We start from the raw sequence: 18857 nt of genomic DNA, 5'->3' as shown, positions 1-18857 counted from the left end.
TCTTATCCTGCATCCTCTGTGCTGTCTTCCTGCTCTTATCCTTCATCCTCTGTGCTGTCTTCCTGCTCTTATCCTGCATCCTCTGTGCTGTCTTCCTGCTATGATCCTGCATCCTCTGTGCTGTCTTCCTGCTCTTATCCTGCATCCTCCGTGCTGTCTTCCTGCTCTTATCATGCATCCTCTGTGCTGACTTCCTGCTCTTATCATGCATCCTCTGTGCTGACTTCCTGCTCTTATCCTGCATCCTCTGTGCTGTCTTCCTGCTATGATCCTGCATCCTCTGTGCTGTCTTCCTGCTCTTATCCTGCATCCTCTGTGCGGTCTTCCTGCTCTTATCCTGCATCCACTGTGCTGACTTTCTTCTTCCTATCTTCCGCCTACTCTGTCTCATCTTCCTGCTCTTATCTTGCACCCACTCCATCCTCACTTCCTGCTCTTATCCTGCATCCTCTGTGCTGTCTTCTTGCTCTTATCCTGCATCCTTTGTGCTGTCTTCCTGCTCCTATCCTGCATCCTCTGTGCTGTCCTCCTGCTTTCTATCTTCCGCCTTCTCTGTCTCATCTTCCTGCTCTTATCTTGCACCCACTCCATCCTCACTTCCTGCTCTTATCCTGCATTCTCTGTGCAGTCTCCCTGTTCTTATCCTGCATCTTCTGTGCTGTCTTCCTGCTCTTATCCTGCATCCTCTGTGCTGTCTTCCTGTTCCAGCATCCTCTGTGCTGTCTTCCTGTTCCTCTCCTGCATCCTCTGTGCTGTCTTCCTGTTCTTATCCTTCATCCTCTGTGCTGTCTTCCTGCTCTTATCCTTCATCCTCTGTGCTGTCTTCCTACTCTTATCCTGCATCCTCTGTGATGTCTTCTTGCTTTCTATCTTCCGCCTACTCTGTCTCATCTTCCTGCTCTTATCCTGCATCCCCTGTGCTGTCTTCCTGCTCCTATCCTGCATCCTCTGTGCTGTCTTCCTGCTTTCTATCTTCCGCCTACTCTGTCTCATCTTCCTGCTCTTACCTTGCACACACTCCATCCTCACTTCCTGCTCTTATCCTGCATCCTCTGTGCTGTCTTACCTGCTCTTATCCTGCATCCACTGTGCTGTCTTACTGCTCCTAGCCTGCATCCTCTGTGCTGTCTTCCTGTTCTTATCCTTCATCCTCTGTGCTGTCTTCCTGTTCTTACCCTTCATCCTCTGTGCTGTCTTCCTGCTCTTATCCTGCACCCTCTGTGCTGTCTTCCTGTTCTTATCCTTCATCCTCTGTGCTGTCTTCCTGTTCTTATCCTTCATCCTCTGTGCTGTCTTCCTGCTCCTATCCTGCATCCTCTGTGCTGTCCTCCTGCTTTCTATCTTCCGCCTTCTATGTCTCATCTTCCTGCTCTTATCTTGCACCCACTCCATCCTCACTTCCTGCTCTTATCCTGCATTCTCTGTGCAGTCTCCCTGTTCTTATCCTGCATCTTCTGTGCTGTCTTCCTGCTCTTATCCTGCATCCTCTGTGCTGTCTTCCTGTTCCTGCATCCTCTGTGCTGTCTTCCTGTTCCTCTCCTGCATCCTCTGTGCTGTCTTCCTGTTCTTATCCTTCATCCTCTGTGCTGTCTTCCTGCTCTTATCCTTCATCCTCTGTGCTGTCTTCCTACTCTTATCCTGCATCCTCTGTGATGTCTTCTTGCTTTCTATCTTCCGCCTACTCTGTCTCATCTTCCTGCTCTTATCCTGCATCCCCTGTGCTGTCTTCCTGCTCCTATCCTGCATCCTCTGTGCTGTCTTCCTGCTTTCTATCTTCCGCCTACTCTGTCTCATCTTCCTGCTCTTACCTAGCACACACTCCATCCTCACTTCCTGCTCTTATCCTGCATCCACTGTGCTGTCTTACTGCTCCTAGCCTGCATCCTCTGTGCTGTCTTCCTGTTCTTATCCTTCATCCTCTGTGCTGTCTTCCTGTTCTTATCCTTCATCCTCTGTGCTGTCTTCCTGCTCTTATCCTGCACCCTCTGTGCTGTCTTCCTGTTCTTATCCTTCATCCTCTGTGCTGTCTTCCTGTTCTTATCCTTCATCCTCTGTGCTGTCTTCCTGCTCTTATGCTGCATCCTCTGTGCTGTGTTCCTGCTCTTATCCTGCATCCTCTGTGCTGTCTTTCTGCTTCCTATCTTCCGCCTACTCTGTCTCATCTTCTTGCTCTTATGTTGCACCCATTCCAGCCTCACTTCCTGCTCTTATCCTGCATCCTCTGCACTGTCTTCCTGCTCTTATCCTGCATCCTCTATGCTGACTTCCTGCTCTTATGCTGTATTCTCTGTGCTGTCTTCCTGCTCTTATCCTGCATCCTCTGTGCTGTCTTCCTGCTATGATCCTGCATCCTCTGTGCTGTCTTCCTGCTCTTATCCTGCATCCTTTGTGCTGTCTTCCTGCTCTTATCCTGCATCCTCCGTGCTGTCTTCCTGCTCTTATCCTGCATCCTCTGTGCTGACTTCCTGCTATGATCCTGCATCCTCTGTGCTGTCTTCCTGCTATGATCCTGCATCCTCTGTGCTGTCTTCCTGCTCTTATCCTGCATCCTCCGTGCTGTCTTCCTGCTCTTATCCTGCATCCACTGTGCTGACTTCCTTCTTCCTATCTTCCGCCTACTCTGTCTCATCTTCCTGCTCCAATCTTGCACCCACTCCATCCTCACTTCCTGCTCTTATCCTGCATCCTCTGTGCTGTCTTCTTGCTCTTATCCTGCATTCTTTGTGCTATCTTCCTGCTCCTATCCTGCATCCTCTGTGCTGTCTTCCTGCTTTCTATCTTCCGCCTACTCTGTCTCATCTTCCTGCTCTTATCCTGCATTCTCTGTGCTGTCTTCCTGCTCTTATGCTGTATTCTCAGTGCTGTCTTCCTGCTCTTATCCTGCATCCCCTGTGCTGCCTTTCTGCTCCTATCCTGCATCCTCTGTGCTGTCTTCCTGCTTTCTATCTTCCGCCTACTCTGTCTCATCTTCCTGCTCTTATCTTGCACCCACTCCATCCTCACGTCCTGCTCTTATCCTGCATTCTCTGTGCAGTCTCCCTGTTCTTATCCTGCATCTTCTGTGCTGTCTTCCTGCTCTTATCCTGCATCCTCTGTGCTGTCTTCCTGTTCCTATCCTGCATCCTCTGTGCTGTCTTCCTGTTCTTATCCTTCATCCTCTGTGCTGTCTTCCTGCTCTTATCCTGCATCCTCTGTGCTGTCTTCCTGTTCCTATCCTGCATCCCCTGTGCTGCCTTCCTGCTCCTATCCTGCATCCTCTGTGCTGTCTTCCTGCTTTCTATCTTCCGCCTACTCTGTCTCATCTTCCTGCTCTTATCTTGCACCCACTCCATCCTCACGTCCTGCTCTTATCCTGCATTCTCTGTGCAGTCTCCCTGTTCTTATCCTTCATCCTCTGTGCTGTCTTCCTGCTCTTATCCTGCATCCTCTGTGCGGTCTTCCTGCTCTTATCCTGCATCCTTTGTGCTGTCTTCCTGCTCTTATGCTGCATCCTCTGTGCTGTGTTCCTGCTCTTATCCTGCATCCTCTGTGCTGTCTTTCTGCTTCCTATCTTCCGCCTACTCTGTCTCATCTTCCTGCTCTTATCTTGCACCCACTCCATCCTCACTTCCTGCACTTATCCTGCATCCTCTGTGCTGTCTTCCTGCTCTTATCCTGCATCCTCTATGCTGACTTCCTGCTCTTATGCTGTATTATCTGTGTTGTCTTCCTGCTCTTATCCTGCATCCTCTGTGCTGTCTTCCTGCTCTTATCCTGCATCCTCTGTGCTGTCTTCCTGCTCTTATCCTGCATCCTCTGTGCTGACTTCTTGCTCTTATCCTGCATCCTCTGTGCTGTCTTCCTGCTTTCTATCTTCCGCCTACTCTGTCTCATCTTTCTGCTCTTATCCTGCATTCTCTGTGCTGTCTTCCTGCTCTTATGCTGTATTCTCAGTGCTGTCTTCCTGCTCTTATCCTGCATCCCCTGTGCTGTCTTCCTGCTCCTATCCTGCATCCTCTGTGCTGTCTTCCTGCTTTCTATCTTCCGCCTACTCTGTCTCATCTTCCTGCTCTTAACTTGCACACACTCCATCCTCACTTCCTGCTCTTATCCTGCATCTTCTGTGCTGTCTTACCTGCTCTTATCCTGCATCCACTGTGCTGTCTTACTGCTCCTAGCCTGCATCCTCTGTGCTGTCTTCCTGCTCCTATCCTGCATCCTCTGTGCTGTCTTCCTGCTCGTATCCTGCATCCTCTGTGCTGTCTTCCTGCTCCTATCCTGCATCCTCTGTGCTGTCTTCCTCTCTTATCCTGCATCATCTGTGCTGTCTTACTCTCTTATCTTGCATCCTCTGTGCTGTCTTCCTGCTCTTATCCTGCACCCTCTGTGCTGTCTTCCTGTACTTATCTTTCATCCACCGTACTGTCTTCCTGCTCTTATGCTGCATCCTCTGTGCTGTCTTCCTGCTCTTATCCTGCATCCTCTGTGCTGTCTTCCTGCTCTTATCCTGCATCCTCTGTGCTGTCTTCCTGCTCTTATGCTGCATCCTCTGTGCTGTGTTCCTGCTCTTATCCTGCATCCTCTGTGCTGTCTTTCTGCTTCCTATCTTCCGCCTACTCTGTCTCATCTTCCTGCTCTTATCTTGCACCCACTCCATCCTCACTTCCTGTTCTTATCCTGCATCCTCTGTGCTGTCTTCCTGCTCTTATCCTGCATCCTCTATGCTGACTTCCTGCTGTTATGCTGTATTATCTGTGTTGTCTTCCTGCTCTTATCCTGCATCCTCTGTGCTGTCTTCCTGCTCTTATCCTTCATCCTCTGTGCTGTCTTCCTGCTCTTATCCTGCATCCTCTGTGCTGTCCTTCCTGCTCTTATCCTGCATCCTCTGTGCTGTCTTCCTGCTCTTATCCTGCATCCTCTGTGTTGTCTTCCTGCTCTTATCCTGCATCCTTTGTGTTGTCTTCCTGCTCTTATCCTGCATCCTCTGTGCTGTCTTCCTGCTTGCACCCTCTCTGTCCTGCAACAAATCCATTCTATTTCTCCTATCTAGCAGCAAGGATTGTGTGTGCCTGGCTTGCATTTTTCTTTGATAGTTTCTCAGATACTTAAAGGGTGCATGGACATAACAATAGCCCCAGCAACTCCCGCCACCCTAGGAGGAGCCCAGGAAGGTCGCTTCTCTCTCCTCATCCCAATATTCCCTCCTCTTTCTTTACAGGTTGGTGTGCAGCCTCATAGCTCAGTACAGCTCCTGGGTGTTCTGTCACGTGAAGTCCAAGAATGCCTAGGTTGGCAGCCATATTGAGCTATGTGGCTGAAGCCTGGACTAATTACTAATATTAATTACACCCCTCTACTTACTGTACAACTTTAGAAGGTCCTGCAAAACCAAAGTAATGTACCGAGGCTCACCCTAACAGGAGATTTAGACTGCCAGTAGCATTCCGGTGTTTTATTAAGACCGTATTTACACTTAATGCATTGCGTTGAGTTGCGTCCCATTTTGACAAATGGAATGCAACGCAACACAATTGAATGCAACGCATTAAGGCCCAATTCAAACAAAAACAAACTGATCCTGTAAAACGGATCCAGTTTTCGCTTGACCGGATCCATAAGGCTTGGCGCACACTGGTAGATGGATCCGTGAAAACGGATCTGATCACTGGTCGATCGGATCTATTTTCACTCCGTTGCCACAGTAGCCGGGCAGGTGAGGGAGGGTGCTACAGCCGGGCGGGTGGGGGAGGGTGAAATCTTACGCAGGCTTCTGTCTTCTTCAATTGTTTGGTTCCTGCGTAAGATTTAACCCTCCCTCACCCACCTGCCTGCTCAGGTGCACTGTAGTTAGGCCTGGTTCGCATCCCCACATCCCCCCCAGACCTCCAACCCCAAGGGATTTTGCCCCTTGGAACGGTCCGTTTCTTCACTAGTGTAAAGAAACGTTCTGTTCTCTCATTGCCCTCAATGCAGTGCTTCCTCTTCCATTTCCAGTGCGCTGGGCTCAGCGCTCCGGAAAAATAGCTGCAGCTGGAAACTTGCAGTCTGTTCTGTGGATCGTGTGGAACGTTTGAATGGACGCATGTGAACGGATCCATAGGTTAACATTGGATCCGTTCGCATCCGTTCCATTTGTACAGTATCCGTTCCGTTTTTTAACGCAAGTATGAACCGGTGCCTAAGTGTAAATAGGGCCTTAATTGTTCTTTGTGTGCTTGGGTGTCACATGTCCCCATTTCTTTTGATTAGTATCACCTGAATGGCAAAGGTGCCAAGCACAATTGTACAGAAAATGGGATTCCGGAAGATGCCATCAAACACGTTGCGTTCCCCATGGATCTTTCGGGCATTAATTTCATTGAAGAGCTGCATCATGACGAAGGTGTTGAATATGATGGTATAATGTTCAGATGGAGGAGAGTGGAGAGGCGCGTTCCTTCCGCTGTCAATGTTGAAGATCACTTCTCCTGCAGGAATAACACACGTCAGTGCTTCTGGTTCACGGGGGACAAGAATCATCATCATCATCATCATCATCATCAGCCACCAAAAATGCAACAATCTTACCAGCAAAAAGTAACGTAAATATCAGAGTCAGCTGGTAGACGGCATGACCCAAAATATTCTTCATCATGGTCCGTGATATGAGAGGCTTGTTCCTTCCGTAGGGTCTCCGCAGCAAGAGGGACTCTGTGGGCGGTTCAGTTGCTAAGGCAAGAGAGGCAAATGTGTCCATAATTAAGTTGACCCACAGCATCTGTACGGCTTTCAGCGGGGAATCCTGAAAAAGGAACAGAATGAAGAATAATGACTTGCCAATGAACAGAGAAGGTCCAGGTTTGTATTGGTTTTGAGCTTAGGTACAAGAGAGCTACAACTCACAGCCAGGCCAAAGTGGTTAACATTCAAATACTCACAACAAGGGTCGTAACTACATTGAGCCAGGTGTGTGTCCCCCCCCCCCCCCCCCCCCCCGCAGAGATCTGTCAGATACCCCCATGACCTCCACACAGTGGAGGGGCGGGCCAGGAGCTGGGGGCGGTCCTGTACATAATGCAGAGCCGCAGCGGAGTGCTGCGTTACACATTATCTACTCTCAGCAGCAATACAAGACCCTCTACACCAAAGCCGGTTAATACGGTGTGCGGCGCTGAGCGCCATGAGCTGATGCCGTCATAGCAGTAGTGCTTTGCTGCGCGCCCCGCGGAGTGGTGATCTGGGGCTCTGGCACCTGCCAGACCCCAAATTACATCTCTCTGTGAGTTGCGACAACTCAGAGGGGGAATAGTATATAATCCCGCTGGGGAGTTTAGCGGCAGCAGGGAGAGCCGTCATTCGGCCAGAATAACATGTATTCATATTTCAAGCCTTCATTGCAACCATTTTTTTCATAGAAGATAGGAGGAACACTGTAGCGACTCACATTAAGGTGGACCTGAACTCTTGCACAAGACAGAAGGAAAACAGAGAGGAATGCACCCTGTATGTATTAAGAGAGTTCAGCCTGTCTAATCCCACTTCATCTCTTACTAATCACAAGTGTACTTTGATCTCTCAGCTGTGTCAGCTCAGGACTCTCAACTGCCATGGCAGAGCTGCTAATTTGTAAACACAGGATGGTAATCCTATCTCTGCTTCCATGAAAGCTGGAAGTAGACAAACTGCAGATTTATTGCAGGATTTGTATCAGCTGTAACAACGATGTTTTTCTTTAAAGGTTATTATGCTGTTGCTTACTTTTTAGAGCAGAGGAAGTTCTGAGTCCAGGTCCACTTTAAGGTTGCTCCCCCCCTTATGCTAGCATCACAGACCTGTAATTTCCGATAAAGCCCTTCCTATGACTCACCTGTGTAATGCAGGCCCCAGTGAAGGCCACGATTACTGCCACCACATTAACAGTCAGCTGAAATTGCAGGAATTTGGAGATGCTGTCGTACACATTGCGGCCCCACATTACAGCCTTGACTATGCTGGAGAAGTTGTCATCAGTAAGAATGATGTCAGATGCTTCTTTAGCCACGTCTGTACCAGCAATTCCCTACAAGATCATAGAGAGGACAAAAAGCAAATCGGCTATAAATAAAGATGGCTCATCTGTATCTATTTTGCAATAAGGGAATCAGCATATCATTTTTGCATCCTCTTTATCTTGCTCCAGAAGGATGCAGGTGCCAATGAATAATTATACACAGATTCATTTATCCTTTTAAGACCTGAAAACAGAGACAGGAAAATGATGCTACCAGAACATGCAGGGATAGAGGGAAAATGGCACAGCGGTATCTCCCAAGAGAAGGCAGGCCACGGTGAGAGCAGGCTGGATTGATCCAGTCTCAGTCTGACCGCCCAGAAAATGGCACCGGGCATAGCAATAGCCATAGCAGCCATAGCAAGTGCTATGGGGCCCTGGAGAAGAGGGGGGCCAGATGGAATTTGATGTGCTCACTATTAACTTTGCTTTGCTGCTTATGGACTATACACAGTGTGCATTGCATGATAATGCAAATTACCCAATCAACTCATGTTTATAGGGTGGGGCCGGTAGCATTGCTCAAGAGTGTCTAGATATGATGGCCCCATGATAATTTTTACTATGGGGCCCCGTAATGTCTAGCTACGCCCGTGGTACAGTGGTTTCTCCCAAGAGAAGGCAGTCCACTGTGAGAGCAAGCTGGAACAATCCAGTATCAGTCTGACTCCCCAGATAATGGCACAGTGGTTTCTCCCATGAGAAGGCAGTCCAGTGTGAGAGCAAGCTGGAATAATCCAGTATCAGTCTGACTCCCCAGATAATGGCACAGTGGTTTCTCCCATGAGAAGGCAGTCCACTGTGAGAGCATTCTGGAATGATCCAGTCGCAGTGTGATTCCCCTGATAATGACCAGATCATGGACTGAAAGAGAGGCCGGATTTATACTTTTTTCAACCCTAGGCCAAGTATAGTGGGACTCTCCTTCCAAATGCAGCAGCACCTCCCTCATTCCATGCGCAGCCCCTCTTCCATGTGTACTATCCCTGTACGGTAGACCCTAGCTTCCATGCATGGCTCTCTTGGACATCAGCTTCCCTTTTCAACACGCTCCCCATTTGCAGCCTTCTCTTTCAAATGTAGCAAGCCCTGTTTCATGTACAGGTGCCCCATGGGCTGCAGCCGCCCAAGGCCTGGGCCTTGGTGACCTTTCCAAAAAATTATGGTAAAAGAGTCTTACCTTCAAGAATATGATGCTCGCTAAAAGACTCAAATTTATTATGCATAAAATATACACTCCTACTACACCTGGGCACCTCCTAGCTCTGTATAATATATAATAACCTCCAGTATTGTTCAGTGACCCCCATCCAAGGGATTCACTTTACGGCTTCACCTAGAGTGAGACCGCCCCTTTTTTGAGGGAAGAGACCACTGCAACTTATCCACAAGGCCTAGTGGGGACAGTACTTCCCCCACCTGCTCGTATGAGTGGTTGCTTCCCTAACAACCCAGCTTTGTGAGTAGGATCTTATACTGTTCTATCAGTGATGATCACCGGATGAAATCCATATAGGTTTTATTCAGATTTCATGCAGGTAATTAAAGCACCTGTGCGGGTAGGCGAGGGGTTGGTTAAATTTACCCAGCAGGCGTCTTCTTTAATCCGTCCCACGGTGCCCCCCACGCTGTGTTCCAAGCTGCGGTCACATGATTACAAACACTTCCTACTTCCGGGTTGAAGGAAGAGGTGTTTGTAGTCACGTGACGTGCTTGGACGCAGCGTGGGAGGCGCCGTGGAACGGATTAAAGAAGACGCCTGCTGGGTACGTTTAAACCCCCCCCTCGCCAACCCGCACAGGTGCTTTAATTACCTGGCTGAAATCCAAATAAAACCTATTCGGATTTCATCCGGTGATCATCACTGCTATCTATACCCTTAAGTACTGTACTGTATTACGCAAAATTGGGCTCCCAGTGTCCCTGTGTGTTTTTCTCTCCTCTACAAGTCCAAGACCATGGCCTGATGCACTAACTTTCAGTAAATTTGACGTGTGAAAGCAGCGCACAGCAATTTTACCGGTACCAATGCCAAGAGTAGCATGCGTTACGCAATTAGTGTGACTCGTGTTACCTGGATAAAGAAGATGTGGAAATGCATAGTGTGCAGATCTTAAAAAACTAAAACAAATAAACACTCTGAGCTAGCAATAGTGTGTAATTCTTTTCTCGTGTAGCTGCTAAGTAGCCGCCTGCAGACACCCAGTGCTCGTGGACAAGGTGACCGTCACCAAATAAATAAAAGCACCGATAACAGTGTCCAGGGGTAAAAAACAACAGCTATTTATTCGAACAGCTGCACAAATAAAAAACAGACACTCACATCGACAAGGACCCAACCAACATAAGCAAGCCTTAATTTACCAATTGTGCTAAGAGGTAAGTAAAAGCCTGGACATGCCCACTCTCTAGTTCATTCTGATCGGTTTTGGCAATACCTCCCATCCTCAAGGGTCGTGACACTCTATTGCTAGTGCTGAGTTGTTGTGTTTTTTTTAATATCAGCACACCTATCTGTGGAATAGAACATCTTTTGCTACAGCTCTCTTTAATACTAGAAACTGGGAAGCACTTGTGCTTATTTTCCGAAATGTATAGTATGCTACTTGGGCAAGTAACATACTTCCCGTTACCATAGCAACATGCGCATTACTCATGTAATGCCAGTTGTGCTAATTATTAACGCACACTACTTCCATAGCTTTAGTACCAGCAACCAGTGGCGTAGCTAAGGAGCTGTGGGCCCCGATGCAAGTTTTACAATGGGGCCCCCCCAAGCACTCTAAACATAACAATTTATACGGCGCACCAAAATCTGCCAATGGCAACTACAGTGTCAGAGGTACAAGAAGGGGATGGGGAGCAGTTTGTTAATGATTACTACTATCCAAAGTATCTACAGAAGTCATTATTATGAGCACAGGACCAATAGAGAGCTAATTCTGTAGTTAAGGGAGGGCCCTTCGGGGCCCCTCTGGCCCAAGGGCCCCGATGCGGTCGCTACCTCTGCACCCCCTATTGCTACGCCCCTGCCAGCAACATTGCCATGCACTGCCTGCGCACTGAAAATTTACTAAAAGTTAGTGCAGCATGTCCTATGTATCTTGTTAGCCATAGTGGTTATCAGATCATAACCAATTGGTACCAAATAAAGTTGTGTTACTAACCCTTGCTGGCTCCTGACGAAGTGGTCACGTGGACCACGCCACACATAGGGCTTAATTCATTAAACCGTGATAACTCAAATATCACACCTTATCAAAGATATCACACGTTATCAAAAGTTATCACACGTTATCAATAGTGCTACTAACTTATGCCTGCTAATTGGCAATGGCACTCGTCCTGCCCTGAGCCCCTGCGGGTTCGTAGTGCTCGCTATGCTACTCTGATAAGGGGCTTGATTCACTAGTGTGATAACTGTTACCACGGCCACGCTATGCAATCGACGTGAGTTTGCCGCGATTTTCACGTAAATGTTTTCATGTGAAAATTTTCGCATTCGTGCGCTAACGCGAATTTTAGCGCACGTTAACCTTCGCATTCGCGCAATGGTTAATCCGTGCTAAATTTTGAACATTTTCACACGAAAATCGCAGCAAACTCACGTGAATCGCATAGCGCGGCCGTGATAACAGTTATCACACTTTAGTGAATTGAGCCCCTTATAAGAGTAGCAAAGCGAGTGCTATGAACCCGCAGGGCAGGACGAGTGCCATTGGCATTTAGCAGGCATACGTTCGTAGCGCTCGCTGCTATGCTAATCTGATTAGGCGTGTTAACTTTGAAAACGTGTGATAACTTTGAAAACGTGTGATAACTTTGATAACATGTGATATCTTTGATAAGGTGTGATTTTTTTTTTGTTATCACGGTTTAGTGAATCAAGTCCATGGAGCGTTTGTGTGCCTCACTGCGCCCTCACATGGTTGCTGCCATTCATTGTCCGCTGGTGGATCCTGTCCTGGGATATTTATGTGTATCACCTCTGTGCATTGCCCATTCCCTTTAGAGGTATTGCCTAACATCATGTGCACTTTATAAATTATTTATGAGCATATAAACACGCAATCATTTTCTGAACTCATGCAGTTTGTCTAGCACTAACTAGTCTGTGGGCTTGATTCACAAAGCGGTGCAAACTGTTTAGCACGGGTGTGCTAAACAGTTAGCACGTGAAGTGCCGTTCAGGGCCTTTTGCACGCGCAAAGTGCCGCGATTCACGTGATCGCGATCACGCGAATCGTGGCACTTTGCGCGCGCAGAAGTCCGCGAATGGCACTTCACATGCTAACTGTTTAGCACACCCGTGCTAAACAGTTCACCGCTTTGTGAATCAAGCCCTGTATCATTCAATAATCTTTTTATGATCAATCAGGCATGCACTTGCACTTTGAATATTGTATTGCTCTGAGTCCCACGCAGCGCTCCATTTCCTAAGCCCAACGTAGATTATATAGTGCAGCTCGCAGGGTTACTTATGAGGCATGTTATTATTGAATTCCCACCCACACAGAGATGTCTGGGGTAGTCTGTTTCTGCTGTGCTTGGCACACTGTTTTCAATGGTTTTATAATTGTACAGACCAAAGTGTTCTAATAAATGATATTGAATATATTGGTGGTGCCGCCTATCTTTCCCTGGATTTCTGGCTCTTTAATTTCTTTAACGCTTGCTGTCTGTATTATTGTAACAGAGCCAGGAATATTATGCATCAGTAGCAGAAATGTTATGTAACAGAGCCAGGGGTATTATGTATTAATGGCAGAAATGTTATACACCAGATTCAGGAGGATTATGTACGAGAGCAAGGGGTATTATGTACTGTATTAGTAGTAGAGATATTATGTACCAGAGCTAGGGGTATAATGTACCAGAACCAGGGGTATAATGTATTAGCAGTAGACATATTATGTACCACAGCCAGGGGTATAATAGCAGCAGACATATTATGTACTAGAGCCAGGGGTATAATGTATTAGTGGCAGAGATATTCCAAACCAGAGCCAGGGGTATTATGTATTAGTGGCAGAGATATGATGTACAAGGACCAGGGGTATTATGTTCCAGAGCCAGGGGTATTATGTATAAGCAGCAGAGATATTATGTACCAAAGCCAGCAGTATTACGTACCAGAGCAAGGGGCATTATGTACCATAGCCAGGGGTATTATATAACAGAACCAGGAGTATTATGTACCAAAACCAGGGCTACTATGTACCAAAACAAGGGTTATTATGTATTAGTGGCAGAGACATTATGTACCAGAACCAGGGGTATTATGTATAAGCAACAGAGATATTATGTACCAGAGCCAGGAGGGTAATGTACCAGAGCCAGGGGCATTATGTACCAGAGCCAGGGGTATTATATACCAGATCTAGGGGTATTATGTACCAGAGCCAGGGGTATTATGTACCAGAGCCAGGGGTATTATGTACCAGAGCCAGGGGTATTATGTACCAGAGCCAGGGGTATTATGTAATAGCGGCAGATATATTATATACCAGAGCCAGGAGGATTATGTACCAGAGCCAGAGGTATTATGTACCAAAACAAGGGGTATTATGTACCAGAGCCAGGGGTATTATGTATTAGTAGCAGACATATTATGTACCAGAGACAGGAGGATTACGTACCAGAGCCAGAGGTATTACGTATTAGTAGCAGACATATTATGTACCAGAGACAGGAGGATTGTGTACCAGAACCAGGGGTATTATGTACCAGAAGCTAGGTTATATTATGTACATCAACCAGCATATATGCCAGGACTATGCGTATTACATAACAAGGCCAGGAGTATTACATGCTAGAGCCAGAGATATTACATACTAGGGCCAAGGGTATTACATTCCACACCAAGAATATTATGTACCAAGGCCGGGGGTATTACACGCCAGAGCCAGGGATATTACACTCCAGGTCAAGTGTTATGACATTTAGAGGCAGGAGTATTATATGACAAGGCTAGGAGTATTCGATGCTACTTCGGGGTACAACATGACAGAGCCAGGCGTTTATGCCCCACAGCCAGTTGTCTTACAGTAATACAAGGTACCAAGATTAAGGATATTTTACATACCATTGCAAATCCAACATCTGCTTTCTTTAGAGCAGGTCCATCATTTGTTCCATCTCCCGTTACTGCCACAACTTGTCTCTGTTCTATCTGTGTGCTGTCTATAATACCTGCAACACAAAGAGATCTATCTGTAACATGCCCATCCTAACTGCATACATATGGTTTCATGATCCATCCTGAATTGCTGCAAGCAGAGGGATGAATGATAGAGACTTATCACTTGTGCACTGGACTTCTTTTTCATAGAGCGCTATCTTATATGAACTACAGGTAGTCCCTGGTTTATGAACGAGATAGGGACTGTAGGTTCGTTCTTAACCTGAATCTGCTCTTAAGTCGGAACATTGTGCCATCTCTGCCCCCTGTACCACCTCTGTGCCCCCTTGTGGCTCCAGTGTCCCCCTCTGTGTCACTTCTGCCCTCTGTACCTGCTTATACAAGTTTAAAAGTCATTTTTCCTTAGAATTTTTTTAAAATTGATTTTCTCAAAAACTACAAGTCCAATCTGAAATTTTTTTTTTGACTTGTATCGGCGGGTCGTTTGTAAGTCGGGCGTTCGTAAGTCGGGGACCTGCATATATTTCTGAAATTACCGTATATACTCGAATACAAGTCGACCTCGTGTATAAGTCGACTCCAATATTCAACCCGCTTAAAGGGACTCCGAGCAGTAACAAAAATCAAAATCTGAACTTACCTGGGGCTTTCTCCAGCCCACCGTAGGTCGGGAGGTCCCTCGGCGTTCCCTCTTCTCCCAGGCCCTGGTCAGAAATGGCTCCGCGGCGGCTCCCAACGACACTGCGCCCGAGTGTCAGGCTCCTCTTCCTGAAAGGTGACGTCAGTCGTCACCACGCCGGCCGCCTCACCTCATCACAGCGGTAGGCGCGACAGTACTGCGCATGCGCGATTAAACTGCGCATGCGCAGTACTGTCACGCCGGCCGCCGTGATGACGTGAGGCGGCTGGCGTGGTGACGACTGACTTCACCTTCCAGGAAGAAGGAGCCCGACACTCGGGCCCAGTGTCGTTGGGAGCCGCCGCGGAGCCATTTCTGAGCAGGGCCTGGGAGAAGAGCCAGATGAACGTCGAGGGACCTCCCGACCTACGGTGGGCTGGAGAAAGCCCCAGGTAAATTCATATTTTGATTTTTGTTACTGCTCGGAGTTCCTTTAAGCTGGCTGGAATTTTTTATTGACTCAAGTATAAGTCTACCCAACAAAGTTAATGGCTGCACTTGGTGCTCTGGAGGGGTTAAGGACTGCACTGCATACAGTACTGCAGTCATTAACCCCTCCTGTCCCTTAAGTGCAGCTAATTCCTCCTCCAGGCCCCCAAGTGCTGCAATTATTCACTCCCTTTTATGCAGCCCAGTATTTCCCCGCTGCCCCTTTCCTTGTTAACTGTTGTGACCAGGACTATCAGACCTGTGTTTTCTTGGCATTTCCTTTCCTCAAAGTATCACTTAGCACTGGGTACATTGCTGCAAATGGGAATGTCACTAATAGCACACACATTACTCAGTGTGCTCAGTGTTGGCTGTGACTCGTGTATAAGTCGACCTCTACCTACATTTTCACTTATACTTAACCTCCTTAGCGGTAACCCCGTGTGTGACACGGGGTAAGCCGCCGGAGGGTGCCGCTCAGGCCCTGCTGGGCCGATTTACATAATTTTTTTTTCCTGGACGCAGCTAGCACTTTGCTAGCTGCGCCAGCACCCCGATCGCCGCCGCCGCGCGCCCGATCGCCGCTATTCGGTGTGGCGCGCGGCCCCCCAGACCCCTGCGCTGCCTGGCCAATCAGTCATCCCGCCCCGTCGCCATGGTGACGGGGAAGCCCTCCAGGAAATCCCGTTCTTTGAACGGGATTTCCTGATCGCCTATCGCCGGAGGCGATCGGCGGGGCTGGGGGGAAGCCGCTGAGCAGCGGCTATCATGTAGCGAGCCCTGGGCTCGCTACATGATTTAAAAAAAATAAAATAAAAAAAAACTGCTGCGCTGCCCCCTGGCGGTATTTTTCATACCGCCAAGGGGGTTAAAGAGACTCCGTAACAAAAATTGCATCCTGTTTTTTATCATCCTACAAGTTCAAAAAGCTATTCTAATGTGTTCTGGCTTACTGCAGCACTTTCTACTATCACTATCTTTGTAATAAATCAATGTATCTTTCCCCTGTCAGACTTGTCGGCCTGTGTCTGGAAGGCTACCAAGTTCTTCAGTGTTGTGGTTCTGCTATGAACTCCTATGCACACTGCCTGTGTGTTATTTAGGATTAGAGCAGCTTCTCTCTTCTCTCTTATCTTTTACAAGCTGGATAAATCGTCCTCTGAGCTGGCTGGGCTTTCACATACTGAGGAATTACAGACAAGGGCAAAGCTGTTTGCAGGAAGAAACAAGCAGCCTGAAACTTCAGTGCATGAGAACAGGGGGAAAGAAACACACAAATGATCTCTTGAGATTCAAAAGGAATGCTGTATACAGCCTGCTTATGTATGGATGTATTTTCTATGTGTGGACATACTGTACATCAACCTACTTCCTGTTTTGGTGGCCATTTTGTTTGTTTATAAACAAACTTTTTAAAACTGTTTTTAGCCACTTTTAATGCGGCGAAGAGCGGCGAAATTGTGTCAGAGGGCAATAGGAGATGTCCCCTAACGCACTGGTATGTTTACTTTTGTGCGATTTTAACAATACAGATTCTCTTTAAATGTATACAGTACTACTTTATGTTAGATGATCTCCACCGTACTTTAACACTTTTTGTCAGTTCTGTGGCTCATGATTGTCAGTGCAGTGTTTTAAAGTGGACCTGAACTCTTGCACATGACAGAAGAAAAACAGAGAATTGCACCCTGTATGTATTTAGCGAGTTTAGACCAGGCACGGGCAAACTTGGCCCTCCAGCTGTTGAGGAATTACAAGTCCCCCAATGCATTGCAGGTGTCTGACAGCCACAGTCAGGCAAATGCATTGTGGGATTTGTAGTTCCTTAACAGCTGGAGGGCCTAGTTTGCCCATGCCTGGTTTAGCCTGTCTAACTCCACTTCATCTGTGACTAATCACAAGTGTACTTTGATCTCTTGCCAGAGCAGCTAATTTGTAGACTCAGGATGTTAACCCTATATCTGCTCCTGTAAAAGCAGAAAGTAGACACACTGCAGATGTATTGCAGGATTTGTATCAGCTGTAACAAAATGTTTTTTTCTTTAAAGGTTATTATGCGGTTGCTTATCTTTTAGAGCAGAGAGGAAGTTCTGAGTTCAGGTCTGTTATCTTTCACCAGTGTCTGTGTCAGTAGGGTCATAAGCTTACCTACGTGTGCACAGTAAGGATGGGGTCTTACCTTTCACTAGTGTATGCTTGTCCGTAGGCGATGAGCGAGCCAGAACCCTCAACTTAGGCCAGATCTTATCAATCCTTTCTTGTTCAATCTGTAGACACACAATGAATATGTGTCACCTGGCATCATCTACTAGACAGCACACATATATCTACTGGTGTAACAGGAGGGACTTACCTCTCCCTTTTCATTGCGTATTCTCCTATTGAACTCTTTCCCTTCAATGCAGATAAAATCCTCCCCAGGGTGGATGATGCCGCACTTGATAGCAATGGCACGTGCTGTATTAATGTTATCTCCGGTCACCATCCGCACGGTGATACCAGCTCTCTGGCACTTTCGTATCGCTTCAGGAACCTGTCCAGAAACCACACAACAAATCCTTCAACCTTTCTGAACTTCCACTTCATCTGCTGCCATGTCTCAGTTCTTCTCCAGCAAACAAAATGCACTTATCTGCTAAATATTAGTGATATCGGGTTGGTCAGAGAAATGCTGACAGAGCGCCCTGATGCTTTATAAGAACAGGAATACCAGGTACCAGTACATAATGAATAGAGATAGTTGAAACTATATGTATAGGACGAGGCATAGGATCTACAGTATACTATGAATATCAGATGTCACTACCTGACACCTCTACAGGCTTTCTTCACTAGTGGGAAGACAATAAGGGGCTAATTTGCTAAAGTGTGAAATGACCTGAAGTGAACATTATTTGTTTTATGTATTCAATCATCGTAAAGGAGTTGCAAGATGAAATAAGCGTAGGCTTTCTTACTTACCTGGGGGTTCTTCCATGGGCAAACTTTGCGCATTCTTGACATGCCTGGCCTGTTTCTCTCCATGCAGAGTCCCGAGCAAGCAGTTAGCGGGGGTTAAGTCACCTACACAGCGCTTCCTGTGTCGCATTGCCATAGTAACGGGACGTCACGTGACACGCATCACATGGCATGACAGCGTACCAGACATGGGCAGCCAGTGTGTAATATGCTGGTGTGTCATGTGACAGCCTGTTACTATGGAGACATGACGCAGCAAGCGATATGTAGGTGAGTTAACCCCCGCTAATCAACCGCTTGCAACGCTGCAGAGAGGAAGGAGCAAAAAAAGGAATCCGGGCCGGATGTACAGCGCAAGTGGGCTGGATCCAGGCTGTAGTTTGCCCAGCGCTGCCCTAGAAGTACCTGTGCCCCTCGCTGCCGCCAATATTCCTGGCGAAGTGAGCACAATTGCGGGTGGCTGTGGACTGATTGGTTGGCGATCCATTGAAGGCTGACAGCAAGATGCTAGAGAAGACCGCAGCTGCAGCGAGGGACACAGACACTTTTAGGGGCTGGAAGAAGCCCTAGGTAAGTAAATCAGCATATGTTCATTTCATCTTGCAACTGCTTTAAAGAGAACCCGAGGTGTGTTTAAAGAA

General features: G+C 47.3%; 1 protein-coding gene across 17 annotated transcripts in view; it reads right to left on the bottom strand.

The window, feature by feature from the left end:
* ATP2B2 (ATPase plasma membrane Ca2+ transporting 2) overlaps nt 1-18857 on the bottom strand; it is a 386993-nt gene that overhangs the window by 32098 nt on the left and 336038 nt on the right. For all 17 annotated transcript variants that reach the window (XM_068252864.1, XM_068252865.1, XM_068252867.1 and 14 more), the window contains 6 exons: nt 17612-17791; nt 17438-17525; nt 14094-14200; nt 7826-8017; nt 6547-6760; nt 6235-6446 (listed from right to left, as the gene is read on the bottom strand). In XM_068252864.1, the coding sequence (XP_068108965.1) occupies nt 6235-6446; nt 6547-6760; nt 7826-8017; nt 14094-14200; nt 17438-17525; nt 17612-17791 (993 nt within the window). The remainder of the gene's footprint in view (nt 1-6234; nt 6447-6546; nt 6761-7825; nt 8018-14093; nt 14201-17437; nt 17526-17611; nt 17792-18857) is intronic.

This window comes from Hyperolius riggenbachi, chromosome 9, assembly GCF_040937935.1.
Source record: "Hyperolius riggenbachi isolate aHypRig1 chromosome 9, aHypRig1.pri, whole genome shotgun sequence".
NCBI lineage: Eukaryota > Metazoa > Chordata > Amphibia > Anura > Hyperoliidae > Hyperolius > Hyperolius riggenbachi.
The sequence above is the reverse complement of the archived record's forward strand: the minus strand, read 5'-3'. Positions and strand labels throughout refer to the sequence as shown.